At 43.4% G+C, this 22499-nt stretch overlaps 1 protein-coding gene across 1 annotated transcript in view; it reads left to right on the top strand.

Moving 5' to 3' along the window:
• The window catches only part of kat6a (K(lysine) acetyltransferase 6A), a 39988-nt gene that overhangs the window by 4071 nt on the left and 13418 nt on the right, over positions 1-22499 (top strand). Inside the window, 9 exon segments of the mRNA XM_032515941.1 lie at positions 10017-10125; positions 11351-11466; positions 12951-13032; positions 13332-13446; positions 13943-14262; positions 15645-15757; positions 16214-16294; positions 19378-19461; positions 21143-21331. Coding sequence (XP_032371832.1) covers positions 10017-10125; positions 11351-11466; positions 12951-13032; positions 13332-13446; positions 13943-14262; positions 15645-15757; positions 16214-16294; positions 19378-19461; positions 21143-21331 — 1209 coding nt within the window.

The raw sequence follows: 22499 nt of genomic DNA, 5'->3' as shown, positions 1-22499 counted from the left end.
CAAGCTACAGGCCTCTGTAACCAGAAAGGGAGACCGAGGCAGAGATGTAGAGGGAGAAGAAAGCGAGAGAGACAGAATGAGTTAGAGAGAGAGAGAGGGAGAGGCAGACATGCAGGCGACAGACGAGAGAGAGAACACACCCACTTTTGTAACCTGATCAGAGAGAGCAGCCGGCTTCTAACCTCTGCTTCTAAGGGCCAGGGACATGTGTGTACACACACACGCTCATTTAGAACCATACAATTACATGCAGAGGGAGAAACACAGAATGGCACACAGACATAAACACAAACTGAGTGCGTTCTGACACGAGACTACACACCCACACCAGTTCACATGTCCTAAATCCTCCTGCAAACAGAAAAACATGCATTCTAACAACGTGCAATAAATTAAACCCATTGGAGCTACACACTACTATCCACCACTCTTGTGTCCCATCATTGGCTCAAATGTTACAGGTTATCTGACAGTATCTGTAGAGCACTAGAGCAGCCCTAAACACTGTTTTGACTGGCTCCTGGCTTTATCTGGCCCCTGTGTGGGTGCTGAAGCTCCTGGTAAAAATGTACACACACACACACACACACACACCCACAAAGTAGGATTATCCTAGAGAGCAGGCTGGAGTCACATGGGGTCTGCCTAACACAGTGACCTGCTTGGCTGCGGATGGCCAACTCTGAAGATGCACAGAGATCAAGCTCCTCTTTCTCTCTGACTCAGCCGCTGATCGGCCTGCTACTCTGCCTCACGGCACCAAAGGAAAACTAAAGTAATGCACACCTCAGTGTGAAAACAATGTTTGTACATGGGTGAATTCCTTCATTTATGTAACTTCACATTGCACCAGTAAATATTAGTCAAATTCAAACTGGCAGAGAGTGAATTTTAGCACCCTGTTGCATCAGTGAATTTTTTTTATTAGTCAAAGATTATGAATTAAACTTGTGGACGTGAATAGGGAGATTTTGTTGTTTGTCTCATTTTCAGGCTAGATGTGGCATGGAAAAACCGCTGCAGCAGTAAGAAAATTGAAATTTGTGTCTGTCATTCACACAAGCCTGTTCACTCCTCCTCCCCGCTTCTTCTTGTGATGTTGCTTTCATATGTCTCTCCAGAGGATGCAACCTTATTGCTGCTCAATCATGTGTGTTTTCTGAGTGACTGTTGGCTTGTTCTCGATGTATGTATTAGTCTGTGCCAAGTGGCATTATGCATCAAAGAGATAGAAACTGCACGGTAGACAGAGTTGGCGTTGCACAATCACTCTCTTCCGTTCCCCCTACTCTACAAACGGTGCATCATTGCGGTATTGCCCCGCATGATTGCTAACGGTCATGATTTCCCAAGGAAGAGGGGGGGTACAAGTGAAGGCACATGGGGGGGAGGAAAATCAAAACAAATGGCTAAGCACTGGCTTTGACCCCGTTTGCAGGGAGATTTGTGTACTCAACATGCTGATGTTTGTGTCAGAGCGCTCCATTCAAACGGGATCCCAGACCCTATTTCTGTCTCACCCTAATAGGGTGCCATTACCAGGTCATGAAGGGGGAGGTGTATGGGGGAGTGAAGTCAACCAGGGGTCATGGATATATAGATGGCAAACCTCATTGCCTCCCTAAGCACCCGTTAGCAGTATGAGGCTACGGCCATTAGATGGGATGGGATGATGCTGAGCCTTTGTGTGTGTCTGTGTGTGTGTGTGTGTGTGTGTCTGTGTCTGTCTGTGTGTGTCTGTGAGATGCTCATTCCATCATAATAGACGAGAGCAATCTCCCTGCCCCGCGGTTGCCCTCTCCTCAACAGCTGGAGCGGGGTGAACCAGAGTTCTCGATGTCAACGTGCAGTGTCACGGCGAGGACGTGTGAAAAAAGTGGCTCGTGAACAACATGCATGCAAAGTCACACTTTCTGCTTGCACACGGTGTTGTGGTTGCTGTGAGTTCCCTCCAAAGCGTCCCATTGACCCCGTAACAGGCTAGCATTCTGCAGCTAATAGTTGTGGAGCTGCTACATTAGCTTATTATGAACCATCATGGATATATTTATTCCACTTTCTGATCCGGCCCCACCTGTCTTCCTCCCATCACACGCAATACCTCTGCTTGTGCTCAAGGTGAAGACATCATGTATCGTCACTCAGATGACCGTGAATACAAAATGCCCTCAGACATCGATTATATGCCTCGGGTGCAACCTGCTTCTTCTTTTTTTTTCTCTTCCCTCCCTCCCCTCCCCTCCCCCATCATGTTCTCGTCACAGGAGATGATTTTGTGTGTTCACAGGATGGATGGGAACATTTTGGGATTTGCACCACGCCACAGAAATGCTGGGGAAAAGTTGTGTGCAATGAAATGGTCTCCCTTGACTCCCTATTGTCAACTCAAATTTCAGATTTTGGACTGATCCCTTTTTCAAGGAGGAGGTGAAGCTTGTCGAAATTTCGGCCTCCATTTCCTTGTCAGGCATCTGGTGTTTCCATTCTGCCAGAGCCCTGGCCTCAGTTGACCCATTATTAGTCCCCCGAAGTTGAAAGAGCGTGTTCCACTCTCTGATGCCACCAGCTTTAACCTCATGCTGTGCTGCTACCACAGACCCAGTTCTTGTTTGACATTTAGCGGTACACACCAGCAGAGAGATGGAAAAACTAAAGAGCATTCATTTATTTAAAGGGTCAGTTCACACAAATCGTACTGGACTTATTTTCTTTTTTTTCCCCTATGGGGTATCTTGCCACTTCTGTTATGTGTGATATCTGCCTCTCAGAGTAACATGCTCATAGTTAAAATGGCATTTAAACTTTTTCCAGAAACGGTTCTGTCCTCGAGTTACTCATTGACAATTCATGGGTATATTTTAAGAACTGGAGACAGCATTCGAGGTGGAGCCCCGTTCATCCTATGAGAGTTGCTCTGTGGCGCATAAAGCCATCCTCGTCAGAAATGACCCGGATTATTGGCACTACTTTGCACTGTGCAACCCATAGAGCAGGCGCACTAGAGACCGCCACTTCACGTTTAGCACTCCACTAATTTGAAATTAAATGATTCAATCATGCGGCTCTTCTATATTTTCCAAATGTTATCGGACTGAATGGATCAAATGTCTTTTGAAAATAATTCTGATTTAGAATCTGTCCATAGTGAGCTTTCTCTCTCTATCTAATCACAAAACACATTCCGGCCCGTGTGTTTATACAGTGTGTAGTCTCAGCACCAGCCATCATTTGCCTATTTCAGTGAAGGTGTTCCAATTTGACCCTATTGGCTGCAGAAGAACAACCAGGAACAGACGCTGCCAGCCATGAGCCTATCGAAACCATATTAGCAGCAGTAGTGTCAGTGCCCATGGGGGAGCACTTACCTTGAGCTCACCAGTGACTGTGATGTGAATGGCATTTGGCACGGGAAGTGTAGCTGTGTGAGGCCTTGCGTATGGCTAACCTCACCACCCCACAAATGGAGCCAATGTGTTGAGCAGCTGTGGAAGTGACGGCTGGAGCACGGCTGGAGCATGGCCAGCCCCGCTCCGTTTGATGCAGTGATTTAGCTTTTGTGCTCCCTGGCTAACCTCAACGTTAATGGAGGGTGATGCTTGGCTGAAAGGGAGCACACGTTGGCACAACACACGGTCTTCCTCAGGCTGTTGTAGGTGTCACATTAAAATGTAGACCAGTCACTTTCAAGTCATTCCCAGGCCAGCGAGGCTACAGGGATTTCAGATCTTCTACCTGTCAACTGATGGCACTTAAACATGTGTGAGTGTGTGTGTGTGTTTCCCGGTCCCCTCTTGTATGAAACTGCGCCATGGCAGCGAGTTGAGGTGTGTCTCATGACTGTGCTTAGTGCATCTAACGACTACAAGTGCAAATGTGTTTGTGTTGTCTCTGCTTGCATGGTGTGTCCCGTAACGGTGATCAATGACTTTGTGTTGGAGGTGGGGGGCGGCCATAAGGGAAGTGTGGTGGGGGATGCCAAGATTGGGCTCCCATTTTAATGAGATCCTTGACTTGAGACGAGACAAGGACAACAGCAGCGCGTTTCTCTCTTTCTCTTTTCTCCCATTGCCTTTCATCATTTCTCCCCTCCTCCATTTTTCCCTCTCCTTTCGTCCTTCCTCTATTGTTCTCTCCTTCCTGTCTCACTCTCCTGTCCTCTGTCTTTGGATAACAGAAGCCTTTTTAATAGAGGGGAAACCAGGCCACCACTAGTTGTTTTCTATAACCTATTATCTCTATGCACAAGGTCTCAGACTCTGCTGCATGTTGCCTCAGCCCTCGGGTGTTCATTTTGACCATATGAAAACAAAACGAAGAACTAGGCTGACAGTGGCGTTCAGTGTTGGGCTTAAGTGAGCCATAAAACATGAGTGGTTGTGTCAGACTAGGGTACCTTCACCTGTTCATATGTGTGTAGGCGGTTATTTGAACAGGAACTTGTAAGATATGATTTCATGGCATTTCAAGTCCACCCAGTTGACGCGGCTAGTTGCTAACAGTTGCCACAAGGCGTGTCTTTTTGGCCCAAAGCAACGTTTTGTTCCTGAGCTCTCCTGACGTTGGGGGGGGGGAGCACATGCCAAAGCATGAACATAAAGGCTAAAAATAGACACACACACACAACATCTTCAGTCAAAAAACTACCATGAGACTCAACAGTCATTCGATGTATGAAATATTTAATATGATTGTCGTGTAAATGCAATCCTGGCAGTTGATTCTGGCTGAGGTAGAAAAAGATTGAAACAGGAAGGAAACGGGAGGAATTTGAGAATTGTGTTTCACTGTCCCAATATCCCTGTCATGGAGGGAGGATTAGCGCTTCATTTTTAGTATCTGTTGGGGATTAATTTACAGTGGCAGCCAGTAACTGAAGCCTCACTGTAACGTGCGTATCTGTGAAAGGCAATTCGCATGCTCTTGGCTCGTGTTTACCCGAGCGCTCGCAGGGCGAGTGGGAGCAGTTGACCTCCTCCAGCGGGGAAGGGGTTAAGCGTCAGGAATGATTGAGGTGTTGGTCGCACGCAGGCTGCTCAGACTGCTGCTGCAGATTTTTGCTCTTTACACTTTCCATTTTCCTTCACTCTCCTGCCCTCTGGATTCTTATTTATGTCCTCACTCTCTTCCCCCCCGTTTCTCTTTTCTTTCTTCCTGCTGCTGACTTCAATTCTCTCTAGTGACTTAGTTGGTTTGTTTTGCAGCCCCAGTATAACTATTCTCATCACGCATTCAGGTCATTATTAATGATTTGTTTTAGAATCTTGCAGTACAATCCAGTAGATGATCACCATTTTATATGGTTTTACCTGTGAGAATGTAAAATGGTTTCAGAAACCAAGAACTAGGGCTTATACATTTCTCCTCAAAGAAGATTGCATCTTCCTCTTTGCACCCAGCTTGTCTCTCTTTGCTACTCATTCTTTACACCCTTCTTCTCTTTCTTTACCTCTTTCTTCCCCTACTCCCTCACTCCAAACCTTTTTGTATCTCTTGCTCTCTCTGTCCCTGTGCTGGTAGGTGGGTGGGTATGGGGCTGGGGGGGTGGGGGGAAGGGGGTGTTGGAACGAGTCTGAGTCAGAAGGAAATGAACCCAATAAATCAAGCTCTCGTCCCTGTCTCCTCCCTGCCCGGACCTGCTGCCTAACCAGCTCTCTGCAGCTATGTGCACTCACACTACCTTTACATGCACAACATATCTCGGTTTTTGCCCTTATTCCACAAAAAGACAATATATTTGACTAAGCTGTTTACATAGCTAATAAAGTGTATATTCCATTTACAATCCCGTGTATATGAAGTCGTGCACAATAGGATTTTTTCAAAGCTTTCCTCCGGTGGCGGACTTGTTTGACGGTGCAAACACAGCCTCCCTGTCTCATTCATCCGGAGTGGCTGTGGCTCAGAGGTAGAGCAGGTTGTCCTCCAATCACAAGATTGGCAGTTCAAGACCCGGCTCCTCCGGCCGCATGTCGAATTGAATTGAACCATGTACTGTACGATTGGAATAGACTAACACAGTTTCTTCTTTCTCGTCTCCTTATTTTCTTTCATTCCTTCAGCCACCTTCTTAAAAAAGGTTGGTGTTGTGATTTTCTTTGCGCATATCAGGATATCCCAAAACATATTTTAAATATAAAAGTAGGTGTGTTTCCCCTTCCAGCCAGAGATGTGGACTATGTATCTCTAACCCAACCTTGCAAACTGCTGGCCAGTTGGTTTGTGTACAACAACCATAGCAACGCACAAAGCTGAATGTAAGCCGTAAACTGGCTGTAAACGTCTTAATCGGAAAATGGTACATTATATCTAATAATATATACAGAATATCTAAACGGAATATGGTGTTTTACATGACCTGTATCAAATTCAGAATATTGTCATATTTGGAAAAATGCTGTAATGTCAGTGTGCAACTGTGCATATATACTCCCTGTTGTCCTGAAGAAAACCTTGTAACACCATTTTCCCTGAATGTCATGTTGTTCCCTTTTTTTAAATAAATTATTGGATTTTCCCTTGAGAGTTGAAGTAAACGTTATGACCTTTGTGCTTTCTTCAAAGTTTTTCATGATTTCCAAAATTTTACAGTTATATAAAATATGCAGATTAGTATCCCCTAATAGTGTATCCCACGTGGTCCCCAGCGATGTGCTTGCGAATAGACTTCCTTTTGATTTTTTTTGATGCAGCTATCCTGTAAATTCATAGTAAGTGATGGACGTTATGCCAGTAAGAGGGTATCTTGAGGAAATAAATAATCTTTAACTAAAAACTTAATTTTATATCAGTGCATTGCCTTATCCCTTTTAAGATATCCCAGAATACTGTCTTTTATAGGAGAAAGACAGTCACACACCCCGGTCTGAGCAGCTCCACTGGAGCGGTCGGGGTTAATGCCCTTGCTCAGTGGTGGTGGGGCAAGTGGGACAAGTGTTGCTCTTTCACTTTCCCACCCTATTTTCTCCCGTTGACTGGGGATTGAACCGGCTACCTCCCGGTCCCGTGCTTGCTTCTGTAACCTTTAGGCCACCAGTGCCCACGGCTGCTGACTGGTGGTCAGGTACCGCCTTCATAAATCGGTTGGATTAATTGAATCAACAGTTCAACAGAAAGTACATGCTTGGTAAACGTAGTGTGCGTTACAGGCCTGTTAAGTTGCTTCATAATATTGAAAGCACATCCTTGAAGTGTGAGTAATGATAACCATTCCTTCACTCAGGTGCTTGAACCAGGCAATGTTGGGGCATCTGTTTGGTAAAGGGATATTTTATACATAAGATGCTTCACAATGAAGTGTTTAAGTGTCTTGTTTAAGATTTAGCTTCATTTGTGCCAGTAAAAGCATCCGTCTGTCCGCTGGACATTTCTTAATGGTTTATTGTGTTATAACTTTGAATAAATAGTTGGATAATTAGGCTTTTTTTGACCGTGATGAACAGAAAGAGTGTGTCAAAGTGAGTAAATGCAATATAACTTATATTCTTGTATATGTATTCTTTTTTGTTTTCGTGACCGTTTCTTAATTGCTCTTTAATGTTTAATGTAAAGCACTTTAAATTGCCTTGTTGCTAAAATGTGCTATAGAAATAAAGTTCTCTTCCTGCTGCAGGACTCAGCCTACATGAGGTGAACGCTCTTACTGGGTGAACTAGAGCCCACCCCACAAGACAATTTTGAACGAGAAATATTGTGCTTATTGTGTACATTTTAATCTCATGGGACAAGATCTCGTCACAGCTTTAACAACAAGTGGTTTTGGTCAGATAATCCTAATTCCACCCACTGCTTTTAAGTGGTGTTAAACAATAGAATACAAAACGGTCAAAATGAATTTTAGGCATCTTAAAGTGCCCATATTATGAAAAAATCACTTTTTGGGGGATTTTGGTTACTTTGTGTCTCTGGTGATTACACACACATACACACTTGGAAGAAAAAACTAACCATGCTGTTTTCAGTGAGATCTGGTTTTTCTCGGTCTTCAGTCTCCGGGTGAGCTGTTCAACATCTGCACGGCTTTCTAGCCGAGACCAGGTGGCTAACCGTAGCATGCTAGCTCATTCTCAATGGCTAAACACTGCTCCAACAGCCACTAGTTGACCAGAATCTCCAAAAGAACTACTTCCTGTCCCTGTTGTGTCCCTGGTCTAGAAGAAGTCTCCCAGCTAATCCTGCCTTGGACTGACCAAAGCTGGAGAAAGGGTTATCTAGCTGATGGATCTTACCGAGCTACTGAGCATGTGCAGCTCCCAACAAAGATAGGATAGAAGGGTGATGTCTCACTCTGGAGCTAAAACAGAGACCTAAACACACAGGGTGAAAACAGGATCTGCAGCAATGTGCAGTACAACAAAAAAATGTGTTTTTGTGAAAATTAAACCATGTAAACCTATTCTGGTACAACCTCAAAATGCAATTATGAACCTGAAAAGGAGCAGAATATGGGTGCCGTAAATCCCAGTACAACACTATTATTGAATTTTAAAAACACAAAGTTCCTCCTGCCATTTGATGTTACTAAAATTAATTTGTGTACAGTATATTTAGTCAGAGTACTTGTGACAATAATACAGATTTGACCCATTTTTTATGCTGTATATTCTGCAATAGACCAAATGTGTTGCAGTAAGCCACCACTTCCCCTTAGGGCGTCCAGGAAACTTTCAAGGAGAGTCATTCCGTGGCCCCTCCCTCTTGTGTTTGTGTGTGTGTGTGTGAAGTGCACCTGCAGTGCTTCAGGGATGTGATTTTTCAACTTTATTGGACACACGCGTCCTATTTGATTGCCTAACAACATATAAAGTCTTATCCTGCCTTCTGTTTGCCTGGACACAAACCAGGCTTAGTCCTGCGCTTGTGTGTATATCAGATAATGTGTTTGTTCTGTGTCACTGAGTACACACCTGCTGGCATGGTGTGTGTTTTCTGGGACAGACTAGGGCCAGGCGATCTCAAGAAAATCAAATATCACGACATTCATGACCAAATCCCTCGATTGTTGATATTGCGATGATATTGTAGGGTTGACATTTGGCGCTTCAACAAACTGTTCTTTACACAATGGGATTTTGGAAAAATGATCAACAATGTCAATTTAATGACAAATAACAGAAGACAGTGTTTTCTCCAGGTTAGTGGAAGACTTAGGTGGACATATTTGTCTGGGGTTTAGGGGTCCTCCCTCGAGAAAATGTTAAATTTTTTTTGAGAAAGCTTAAGCAGATAATAAATAAAACAATTCAAAACCTTAATACAAAACTTTCAAAATAAGTCCACCAGAGACCAACTACAGCCATTAGTTCGGAGAAAAGTAATTCCGTAAGTTTGGATGCTCCCAATTGATTTTACATTCACTTGATTTAGGTGGTGCCCAAAACGGCCTAGGTGCTGCACCTAACCCTAATAATGTTAGCTAGTAAGTCTGGTGAGTTCAGAACATGACATCTCTTTACTTTAATGCAGCCTTTAAAATTAGGAAAAGACAACCCTTACCCTATTACAATATCCAAAATGCTATCTACTCTCATATCATAATATCGATTTAATATTGATATGTTGCCCCGCCCTTGGACAGACTAAAAGATTTATGCAGCACCAGAAATGAATGTCAGATGCCATGTTCCAAAATAAGTGTCAAATGGGACATGTTGCGGTGGAATTCAGCTCCTCAGCCAGTACAACCAAAGAAACCGAGAGACAGCTTTTGATCACACAACACAGGAGTCGGCAGAGACATTGACAACATGACACGCCACTTAAATTATACACGCACACTGGTCACTGTGTAGCTCTCATGCTCTTCATTATCCTAAACTCTCTGTTCACAGATCCACATGCTCTGTCACGGTAGTTCTCTAGTCCGCTGTTGGCTTGTTAATGCACACACAGCAACAGTCATTCACTGTGGCAGGGCCACTTTGTTGTTTTTTTACTTGTACAATTAAGCTGTTAAGTTGACTGACCGTCTCAACTCTTCTTTCTTTCCCCCCCCCCTCTCTCTCCTGTCCGTCTGCCAGCCGGTGGCAGAGCCCATCCCCATCTGCAGCTTCTGCCTGGGCACCAAGGAGCAGAATCGTGATAAGAGGCCTGAGGAGCTCATCTCCTGTGCCGACTGTGGCAATAGTGGTGAGTGAGTGCTGCTCTGTGACCATTACGACCCCAGATCCTTCCACCATTTCAGTCTGTGACTTGGTTAAACTATCCTAGTGTTGTGAAAGACAACCACAGAGGAAAAGGATCCGATCAGCTGTCTGCAAAGTATAAATTGGTTGGAAGTGTGATTGGTTACAATACGGGCAGTTATAGAGAGAGTGCACATTTGCAGTGTGGGCAAGAAGAACTCTCTGCTTTCCATTGACTTTTATTGCGTGATGTTTCCCCCTCGTCAATTTCATCTGCTAGCCAACAACAGAAAAATCCCTAAAAGCTGCTGCGTAGTGATATTAACTACCAACAATGTAAAGAACCCATGACTTAAGTTTGTATAAGCCACCAACCCGAAAACCTGAGCTTTTATGAAGACAAAGGTGGATACAGATGTGAGGATCTGTGGGATTCTGACACTACTCGTTCTAACGTTATGTCCGACATTACATGTGTTAGCTTAACTTCCAGACAGACAGTTAGGCTAAAACTGACAATTGAGTATCTGCAATAAAAGTTCTTTGGGTCAGCAGTTTATAAAAACTGAAGTCATGGGTTATTTAACCTATTGGTAGTTAATATCACCACACAGCAGCATTTAGCCATTTTTCTGTTTGCTCACACACTGAACTGACGAGGAGGAGAAATACAAGTCGCAATGTAAGTCAATGGTGAGCAGAGAATTGCCCCCCCTCTCCCCCTCCACATTTTCTTAAGGAATTGTAGCCATTCTAGTTTCTTCTAGAGCTATTCTTTATAGTTGCTCTGTTGCGTACTTTTGGTTATTATTCTTTTACCTCTGCCCATTTTTTTGGTCCAGGATCTCATGCTTAAACTTGAATTAGACTCTGCTTTCTGAGAAAGGGGGATATAATTATGGTTTTCCTCCAGCTTAGTGAAAGCAGAGGAGAGGATTGTGTTCCTCCTCTTTCCTCAGAGGGTTTCTGTCCCAGACAAGACCATCTACTCTACAGCTACTCTTGAAAACCGCAAAAGCACAGCTCTGACAGATTGTCATTTATGTTTGAACACTTTCTTTGCAGCCAGGTTTGATTCAGTAAGGGCTTTCAATTCCAAAAGGAGTTCTTTTTTCCCTCCTCCTTCATCCTGCTATGATGCAAGTGGGTCACAGCTGTCAGTCAGCGGCAGCAAAAGAGCCTGTGACGTTGACTTACTTGTTTGTGTATGCGTGTCTATCTACCTGCAGGCCACCCGTCCTGTCTCAAGTTCTCCCCAGAGCTCACAGCGCGAGTCAAGGCTCTGTGGTGGCAGTGCATCGAATGCAAGACTTGCAGCAGCTGTCAGGATCAAGGAAAAAATGCGGTGAGTGGATGAGTGAATATGGCGGCCTGGCAGCCTAACAGTGTCTGTAAGCACTCTCTTCCCTGCTTAAGTACCAGATAGAGATGCTGATAGACATATCTGTGGTCCTGGGATTGAGCTATTTTAGTCAGTACCGGCATGATTTCAATCTTCTTCTATTTTCTCCTACTTGTCAAGTGAGGAATCATTGTTATTCAAACATTTGTAGAGAGGTTTGACGCTTAGACAAAATGCACAACATACTGCCGAGATGCACACTGATCCAATTCATCTTTGGGGATGGAGAATAAAATAGAAACAAAGTTGCTTAAACCAATGACGGTGGACATTTTCAAAGTACTGTCCAACTTTATATGGCAAATTCATTTTAATTAAACAAAGTCTTTTAATGCACTTTTGTGCTAGCCTGGAAATCCAGACCCAAATCCGAAAGATTAAGGGTCTGGCATCAAGTAATGAAAGTCGCCCATCTCGAGGGGCGGCACCAAACGTGCATTTGAAAATCTTACTGCACGCAATTGGATAACCATAAGACCAATCACAACAACACACAGGGTGACATATCCAGAGCCCCATATGCTTAGCTACCGGTGGAGCTAACTGGTAGATTAGACTGTCGTCATCTGTTCAGCTCGCCTCTGGCCCCGCCTACATCAGACACACCAATGTGATTGGTGCAGCTCGCCTCTGGCCCCGCCTATATCCGATGCACTGATGTGATTGGTGCAGATTGGCTACAAGGGTATAGTTAATGAGCAGCATTACTCGATGCCAGAGTAACTCGTGAGAACTCTGCATTTCCACGGTCCTTTTGTGCATACATATGTAGAAATCTGTTCGATTAGAATGAGCTCAGGAGCTTTGGTCAGCACTAAATGTATCCTCTGTCAAAGTGCATCATATCCATCTTATTGGAAATGGGTGACACATATTTGACTTGATTTTAAAAATAAAATTTCCCCCCTAATATCTTTTCTAGCTTTCATGTACAGTACCAGTCAAAGGATTCACTTTCTAATTCAAGTGAATGGGAAAGTGTGATCGTTTGACTGGTACTGTATGTTTGTCATGTACTATGCCTCCCTATTAAATTGGGTCACTTAGACTAAACCTGGTCTGAAACACATCTAAAGTAGGGCTGCCCAATAACAAAAAATAAAATTATCATCATCACAATTATTTTGGTCAGTGTTGAAATCATGATTAATTAACATGGTTACTCGTTGACTTTTAGAAAGATGTTGCATTTTTTGAATAAAAAACAATTGTGAAAGGGTCAAACAAATCACAACACTAGACAAAAAAAAATAAAACAGGCAAATGATAATAAACAGTTTACTTGCAAAAATGTAATTGAAAATGTAATGCAAAATACATCGTTTTTTTCTTGATTACATTGTTTTTGTGATTGGTAGGAGCCAAAATCTGATTGTTCTAAAACGATAGATAATCATCCATACTATGTGTGTGTCTGTACTGTTCAGGACAACATGTTGTTCTGTGACTCCTGTGACCGGGGCTTCCACATGGAGTGCTGTGATCCTCCCCTCACGCGGATGCCAAAAGGTAAGTAAACAGGACTGCTACTTTAACTCATCACCTTACCTCTTCATTGGCCATTTACAGACTCCCAGGGATTCAACTAAAATAATACACAAAGCTCCTACATTAACTACCCTATTTGACCATTATAGTTGCACTAAATTAGGTTTTCTCATGAAGCACCTAATGCTCCGCTGGTAAGCGCTAATTTATTTGATACTGAGCATGTTGGTATCTGCACTGAAGCCTGTCTTGTCTAATCCACCTCAGGGTATGTGAACTTGCTCTTTTACTACTCTTTTTTTTTTTTTTTCCCCTCCCAGGCATGTGGATTTGCCAAATCTGCCAACCCAGGAAAAAGGGAAAGAAGCTCTTACACGAAAAGGCAGCACAAATCAAACGGCGCTACAACGCGCCACTGGGCCGGCCTAAGAACAGGTAAAGGAAGGCCTTCAGCCAGTAGAGAGCCGCAGCAACAGGCCATGTATCTGCTTCACCAGAGAACAGCCGCAACACGCCTACTCTCCTACTAAATGTATTGTGACTCTGCATTTCGTTGTACTTTTATGTTGTTAGCCTTAACAACAGAGCCGCTTCAATACCCTTGTTAGATAATTTTACATTACAGAGTTCTGTGTTGCGTTTGGTTTGTCGCTGTGTGTTTGTGGTGGAAAACGGAGACAGAGTGGCGTGCCAGAAACGCAGTGACATAGGTTCGCTTTAAGGCCAGACTGATGTTGAAAGTCCCTCTAATGGACAGAACGTGTTACAGCAACCACATGCATTCAATATTTGGATATAAAAACAAATAACAAATGAAATTCAAATGTTATTATAGAGGAAGATTGACAGCTCTAATATATGGACGTGTGCTTTACCAGGTTACCCATGTGCCCAATAAGCAGACTTTTAAACGGACTCCTTTCCTCCACAGGCCGGGGCGGCCCTTCAAGAAGCTGGGTGGGCGTGGTCGGCGGAAGCGCTCAGCCTCCGCCAACTCATCCTCCAGCTCCTCCTGTGAGGGTTACCCTGGTGACGACCGACTGCTTTTTTCTATGCGGGACGACGACGATGACATGTCACAGGGCAGCCTGCGCTTCAACAACAAGACCAAGGGCCTCATCGACGCCCTCACAAAGTTCTTCACACCGTCGCCTGAGGGCCGTAAGGCCCGGCAGGAAGTAGTAGACTATTCACAGCAGTGCCGTATCCGAAAGAAAGCCAGTCGCAAAGGAGAAGGAGATGACAGAGGAGGTAAGGAGTAGCTGTGCTACCTGTACACACAGCACTTCACTTTACCATTGCGGGATAACTTTTGGTCTGCAGATGAACACGTCTGGTTTATGATATTAGATTTTTACTGGTCCAGTTGACAAAAAGAATCAAGTTTTTCCATTATTGTTAGTATTATTATTTATACAAAAGGGTACAAGATTGGAAGCTTAGAATATGTTATCGTAAACTGACCAAATATGTATTATTATACGTCTAAAGTTAATGTTCTTGACAGGGATATCATAAATAGCTTTGGAATTGCAGTGTAACTGTAACTGTAGTGTATTGTGGGTAGTGAACGAGACATGAAACAAATTTGCAAACAGTGCAGCAACACAAATTCTTAATGAAGTGACAAAACATGAAGAGTAGGCTATGGATTTTAACATCTCAAAAACGTCCACTACATACATTGGTAATATTTGCACTTTAATGAGCCATCAGCATCATGATATAAAAACACATACTCTATCTTCATGCATCTTTTCCCACTTTATCAGACTCGATTAGGGGTCGTCAGCTAGATGGTTTGCTAACAGACCATGTACCATCAGCTGTTATTGTGATGCAAACGCAGTGCTTAAATGTTATTCCCATGTTACTCATTTGCAAATTGTGGACCGAGGGTAAATATGGTGCAGAACTGATTTGTCATTTGCCGCCTCAAAAAATTGTTGCCTATGCATGGAACGAAAGTGCTTTGTAATACGAAGTGGCCATCTCCACTTCTCTTTCCACTGAACTTAAGTAACGCACAGTAGAAGAGAATAAATGCTAGAGAGCAGACACATTAGGAGCATTCACTTCCAAGTTTCACTGCCACCAGAACACCAAATAAGTTTCTTCGAAGCTTTGGGCACTTGCGCCTCCAGTGTTAACCTGGCGGCTCCCAAAATGGACCGCGTAGTGAAAGCTTGCCCGGAGAGCCGGAGACGCCAGACACAGCCGTTGTGCGGTCACCTTCACCGGTTAACATGGAAAACCCAAATGAAGCAGGAAACATTCTCTGAGAACTTCATGTCCTGTCTGTCTTAAAGGATAACTTTGAGCCAACCCCAGTTGCACAGTTTAGTCAGAGCAGAGAGAGTACTAACAACAGAGCAAGGTGGCAAATGACTTGGGACTCATTGATGATATAGGACCTGCATGTTGGTCTTTCACGTCATCCCCTGTGGTAAAATAGCTACTTTGATTATCAGTTTATTTTAACCATGACCATGTTTAAATGTCTCAATGTCTGCCTGCTTTGGCTGCTAGTGGCACAATTATTAAAAGATCCGACAGGACACATCTTGGCACTCTGTCTAGCAAGCTTCTCACTAGATTTGCATCGATGTTGACTCTTGTGTTTCAATCCCCAGACAATCAGGAAGGCAGCGACTGGCGTGACGAAGACGAGAAACTTCCAGGCCACGAGAACCTGACGGAAAAAGACATTGAACTGTTCAGACACATCCAGGAGCTGGCTCTGCAGGTACAGACATAAAGACAGGCTGATATGAAATATCTTAAACTTAAAATTTTGTTAAAGGAACAGAGATGGGACGATGGTAAGGGAGGACCAGCCTGAAGAGGGGCCACCTTGGGAGGTAGAGCTAAGCAATAAATCAATAAAGAAGTATGAGATTACATATCATCTTAGATCTTGGATATCGTAGTATGTTGTGTTGTCTTTTCCTGTATTTAAAGGCTGCATTGCAGTAAAGTGATGTCATTTCCTGAACATACCAGACTGTTGTAACTGTTCTGTTATTGGCCTTTACCCACTTAGTCATTATATCCTCATTACTGATGATTATTTATCAAAAATCTCATTTTGTAAGTATGTTGTGAAAGCTCCAGTAGTCAACATTACAATATCGTTGCCGTATCAATATTGAGGTATTTGGTCAGAAATATTGTGATATTTGATTTTCTCCACATCATCCAGCCCTACTGGGAGGAGATCTATGACGCCATGACTGAGGCCGCCAGGCTGGAGTCATTGGACGTGATATTATGTAAACCCATGGTGTGCAGCGGGGGAGCTGGATGGGAATGGTGATGATAATGTGGTCAGAAAGAGGAACGCCACCTAGCTAGTAAAAATATGAAGGCTTTCACCCAGACGAGGTCTGTAGGACGTAGACACGTTTGTGAGTGGAAAGGGTCAATGAGCTGTTAGTCTATTGTATTTTATTAATAATTGTATTTCCATGGAGCGGTTGCCAAATACAGAGCAGGAACATGAGTGCTGATCAAAGGTTTGGTTTTAAATGGCCAATAGATGCAAATAATAAGAGGTAATTGAGGGACAAAAACTTGACTGTGAGGTAATTAAGTTACAATGTTGCCATTGGACCATTTGCTTGAATGATACTCCCATGGTCGAAAGGGCTGGTGGCTGGTCTGTGTAATCACACCCTGGAACGGGGTGGAGTGCATGAGACCTCTGCCCCGTCTCAGTTAGGCACATGAAGTTAGTGATGGTGTCAAAGGACATCCAATGTTTGTTGGAGTGAATAGAGAAGGGTCAACTACGTCATGGTACATGGCATTCTGGTTAGGGCTTGCCATCTTGTCTGACACGGCGCTTTGTTTACATTCATTCTGCTCATTCATGCAGAATTCATGCATCTTTTCCCACTTTATCAGACTCGATTAGGGGTTGTCAGCTAGATGGTTTGCTAACAGACCATGTACTACCAGCTGTTATTGTGATGCACAGGCAGTGCTTAAATGTTACTCTCGTTTTAAAAATGATCCAGCTCTGATGTTAGTTATTTGGAAATTGTAGAGTGCAGAAAAAATGGTGCAGAACTGATTTCTCATTTGCCGCCTCAGAAAATTGTTACCTATGCATTGAAAGAAAGTGCTTTGTAATGCGAAGTAGCCCCCTCCACTTCTCTTTCCACTAAACTTTCCAATTAAGTAACGCACAATTAGAAGAGAATAAATGCTACAGTGAAGACACATTAGGAGCATTCACTTCCAAGTTTCGCTGCCACCAGTGTGTGATTTTGTTGTACAATGGATTAGCAGGCTTATACAACCTGCATGAAACCAGTTCTGTGATAAATTTAGTCCGTCAAAAGACTAGTGATGATTCAAAACCAGTTTGATCTTACACCACAAAGGTTGATGTTAGGCCTACACCGTAGCCTTCTTAAGTGGCCTTTGCTGTGGTGAGCATTTATACTTTTGCGCTCTCTGGTAGAGAGAGGGAGAGAGTGACAGGGGTTAGCTTCAGAAAGAGTACCAACAAGTGTCTCCCCTGTGCTTTCTGACCATGGTAGTAAAGGTGCACTTTGAAAGGAGTAGGAAGACGAATCCGCGGCCAAGCGGACCAATCACAGTTGTTGTGGTCGGTGTTGCCGCGATGTGAAGTTACATTTCTGGGGAGCCTCGGTGGATGTACTTTCTTTTTCTTTCTTAATGTTAATGAAAACAAACCTTTAATTTTGATTTGTTACATACATACAGTACAATATAGTGAAATTACATTGTAGCATTTAAAGGGGATTGGACAGCTACACATACAGCATCCGGGAGGAACTTAGAGTTCAGGGTTTTGCTCAGGGACCCTCTGACATGTGCCCACCTTGTAAAACCGTATTTACCATCTTTTTTTTTTTTTTGATTCCCAGATGCCTGTCACTCCCTCTCTACTACTCGGCCTCTACCTGAAAATACCACAATGCATTGCATTGCTCAGAGTGCGGGTGTTTGGCCAGTGTCATGGGAGTCGTATTAAAACACTATCCCAGATCCTGCCGGGAATATTCAAACCAGTGTTAAAGTGTTTCATGCAGAGTACGGAGCTTTAATGGTGTGGGGTGAAAAAAAAAAAAAAAAAAAAGGAAATTTGGATTTTCTGGGTTGACAGTGGGTGGGACATCTGGATTAAAAAGGCTCCCCCTTCGTCATGCTAGCAGGCCCCTGGTCTCAAACCCCAAGTTTTTGGGTTTTTGGGCCCGGGCCTAAATGGTATTTATTTTTTAAGCTCTAATTTTGGGTTTTATTTGGGCCCCCTTTTTCCCTGTGTAACGATGGACACCAATATGTATTGTGTTAACGGGGGAATTTAAAAGGGCCCACTATCCCGGGGGGTTCTGGTGTGAAATTTGGGGTGTCCTGCCAGGACTGCCGCCCCTCCGCAGTATCCTAACTTAAACCATTATTCTCTCCCCTTTTCCCCCTTTTATCTTTTTTGCTCACCTAAACAAAAAGGGTTGGGGGGAAAGGGTCCACCCCCCCCTAATGCGTTTCCCGTAAGTTATCAAATTTTTTGGAAAGTTTAAAAATCCAGACGGGGTTTTCCCTCCCCCTCCCCCGGAGTACCGGGTAAGCTAATGACCATAATAAAGCAAACCCCACATGGGGCATTTAGCTCCCAGTCCTGCCTGTAGAAATGGGAAATTCCCACCACTAATTAGTGCAATTAAAAGGTTGTTCCTTTCCACCACTTTGGGGGGAAACCCACCCCAGCCACAGGGCCCAATTGATTTGATTTGCGGGGTGTATAATTTTTTTATTTTTTTTTTAAAGGAAAACTTTTAAATAAATCCCCCAAAGTTTCCCAAAATCTGCCGCTTTTAAAACCCTTGTTTTTCCCCCGAGGGTTCACCCCTTGAAAAAGGGTTGTTTGCAAATTTCAAAACAAGGGGGGAAAAGGGAAAAAACCCAATTTTTTTTTTCGTTTTTGTTTGGGCCCCCAAAAAGGGCCATCACAATTTCCCAACCCCCCGTTACATATTTTTTGGGGTTTTTGTCTGATTTGAAAAAAAAAAAAAAGGGTTTTTGTGCACTCGGGTCCCCCTTTCGTTTTTTTCAAACAGCCCAAACCTAAGATTTTAAAATTAACTATCAAAAAAAGGCTAAAAACTGGCAAAAAATCACATCTTAAAGTTTGGTACCAGAGAAAATTGCCCTAAATATTTGCAGTTAACTATCTACAACAATCAGTTTCTCACTATTCTTTCCCCCTCCCTAGCTGCAATTTTTTAAAACCGGCCTCATGTTTCCACGGTCTTTAACTCCCGCTACTTTTCCCTTTTTTCCCCTTTCCAGACCCCCCAAAAGCTTTTTTGTGTTTTTTCTCCCTCCCTTACAAAGAGTCGCAGCTCCTCAAACCCCACTGAGAAGTCCCAACGGGTTTCCCAACCCCCCTCTAACGGGATCTCAGGAAAGACAGTCTCTGTAAGGGTGGAAGCTTTTTCCTAAAGATGGCGGGGTTCCCCAAAAGGGTTTTCCTTTACATGGGGAAAGTAAAACCCACTAAGGAAAATAAAAAAAAACCCCAAAATTGCCCTTCGGGCTGGGATGGGAAGCCCGCCACTTGGCGGGCGATTTGATTTCCCCCTGCGCTCGTCGGGAAAAACCTGCCCCTTTTAAATTCTCCGCTTAGTTCACAATTTTGCGGGAAACCCAAATCAAAAACCGGGCTTATCAACTGGCGTGCTTTTGGGTTTTTTTTAAAACAGGGATGAGGGAAAAAAAAAAAGGGGAACCAAGCAGCTTCTTTTTTACTTTCCAAAAAAGCGGCCACCAAAAGGCACGACCCTTGATGCCGCTGTCGCTTCAAAGTCCCCGGGCCGGGCTTGTTTGGGTTTTGAAAACTATCTAACTGCGTACAGACCCCATTTAAACGCGCCCGTTGGTCACCCTCTTGGGCAGTAGAAAACAAACCCGGGGCCCCCCCCGCCCCACCGTCATTCCCAATCATGGAGTTTGGCTTGGTCTGGGGGCGCCAGACTAGTTGGGGCCATCACCTTTCCCTTAAAAACGTTATTTTTGTCTTCCGACTTTCAGAAAAACGCAAAATGTTTGGTGTTTTGAACAATTTTCTTAAGTTTTTGAGCACCCAATTTTTACTTAAAAAAAATTTTTTGCGTTTTTTTTCCCAAAATTTCAAAAGTATATTTGATGTTTTTTCCCTTTCTTTAAAAAAAAAAACTATCTATAGGAACCAGTAAAAATTGACATTGACCAAACAAGTGAAAATAAAACCTTAATGTTGAACCCTGCATGGACTGAATAATGTTGATGGTTAATGATTAATAAACTGAAATAATGAGAGAGAGAGAGAGAGAGAGAGCTGTTGAACGCTCAAACCACAGTGTTGCTGCAGACACATCCTTTCCCAAAGACACCTTTCTTCTTCTCTTCTCCTGACCTCGAAATCATCATCTAGTGTCTACTCCCCCCAGACGCAATCACAGAGACCGAGTCTTTCTTAAAAATGTATTCCATGCTTCCGTGTATATTTTATTTCAGACTGTAGAGGTGTCGGCGCGGTCAGAGATTAATCACATGCACAATGTAGCAATACTCTCCCAACCCACTTTATGAACACACAGTATGTTGATCGGTCCAATCAAAATGGTCCAATGGCGATTTATTAACATCCCTGCCTCCCATAGTGGAATATTTCTTAGTTTACGCAAGGGAAAGTGACTGTTATTTTTAGAAAATTTACCAATTTACAGGTGATCTCTTCTTCTGGGTCTTCTGGCGCATCGGTAGACAGAGTCAGGGGCTTGTTGTCTGCAGGCCACGGCCGCTGCAGCTCCTCTTTTCCCCGCTCTGCAGTCCATCCTCGCTCGGAGGAGAGCAGAGATAACTGGCGAGCTGCCAACCTCAACCTCCCTCCTCCTCGTTTTCTTTACAGCTCTTTGTTTCTGTCCTCCATCCTCTCTATCCGTCAGGGTCTCCTGAGACACGGCTGAGATCATTGCCTAACACTTAATGTCTACTGCATTCACCTTTGCCTCGTTCCACAGCCCACTAGCAGCAGCTTCAACATGTACTTGTGGGCAGCTGTGTGTCTGCGACCGATATCGGTCGTTGAGGGAAACGTTCTGTCATCGTGTTGTACTGATGTGTTGCTTCACTAATCCCCCAACAGGTTGATGGGAATGTGAGCACAATCTACTGTCAGAACCTGTGTCTGCTGGCCAAGCTGTTCCTGGACCACAAGACCCTCTACTACGACGTGGAGCCCTTCCTTTTCTACGTCCTGACCCAGAACGACGGCAAAGGTTGCCACCTCGTCGGCTACTTCTCCAAGGTATGGCCACCAGGCCGCCAACCTCGTCCTTGTGCTGGATTCAGATTCAGAATACTTGCCCAAGTGGCAATTCATTTTCATAGTCTATCCTGTCAGTCAGTCCATTGTCAATTCTTAAGTTTTCACCACTCTTAGGTCTAGAACATTTTCATCACACCCTTCGACAAATGCCGGTGATCCGATTGGCACTGACGAAAAGTTAGTCCCTCTTGGCAAAATTACATTTACTCTGAACTAGGGCTGGGACGGTATGGATTTTTTTTTAATGCGGTTGAAAAGCAAGACAATTCCGTTGTAGCGCGGTATACCGCAACAACCCACTTATGAGAGTATGGTAAGTTAGAGCGAGAATGGCAGTGTGCCTTAAGTGAGTGACAGAGAGCAGCGATGAGTGCCGCTGTGGGGAAAAGAGAGAGGAAAAAGAGTTGATGTAAAGTGAGTTAAAAGTTAAAAATAAAGCAGTCCATGTTAAATGCATAAATAAGTAGCATTCAGTACCGGTCAAACGTGGGAAAACTTTTGACCAGCACTGTAAGTAACGACAACAGTCAACCTCAGCATCCACCATTAGAGATGGCCGATGCCACATTTCCTTCTCGATATCGCTTCCGATACCTGGACTTGGTTATAGTACCAATCCAATACCAGTTTTTAAAAAACACATATGTTTTACTTTATTATAACAGCTGTGTACTACTATCCTTGTATGGAGGGGTTATGGTTGCTGTCTTTTAGGGGTAAAATAATCGATTCTTAGACGCATCGCGATTCTCTCTAGAACGATTCAATGCTCGATTCTGATAAGTTAATAATCGATAATTAAAAACAAATAATAATAATCTTTTTCTTTTTTTTAAATGTGTTGATTTTTATTTCAAAGTTACTGTCTCCAGACATGTACAAATCAAAAAACAGAGTGACTGAAAGAGGACGAGATAATGGAAACAACTCCTAGTTTAGGCAAGAGTGCAGAAAAAAACCCTAAAATGGCCAAAAGGAAGAAAATAGAAATGTTTTGTATATATGCACATAATCTAATAAGGCAAAACACATATAGGCTGTTCCTCTACTTTTCCTACCGTAATACACGGTAGGAAATATATATATATTGGGTATATATATAAATACCCAACACGATCAGAATGTTATGTGTCATGGAACATCGCGC

The sequence above is a fragment of the Etheostoma spectabile genome, chromosome 5, assembly GCF_008692095.1.
Source record: "Etheostoma spectabile isolate EspeVRDwgs_2016 chromosome 5, UIUC_Espe_1.0, whole genome shotgun sequence".
Taxonomy (NCBI): domain Eukaryota; kingdom Metazoa; phylum Chordata; class Actinopteri; order Perciformes; family Percidae; genus Etheostoma; species Etheostoma spectabile.
This window is presented reverse-complemented; position numbering and strand designations above follow the sequence as displayed.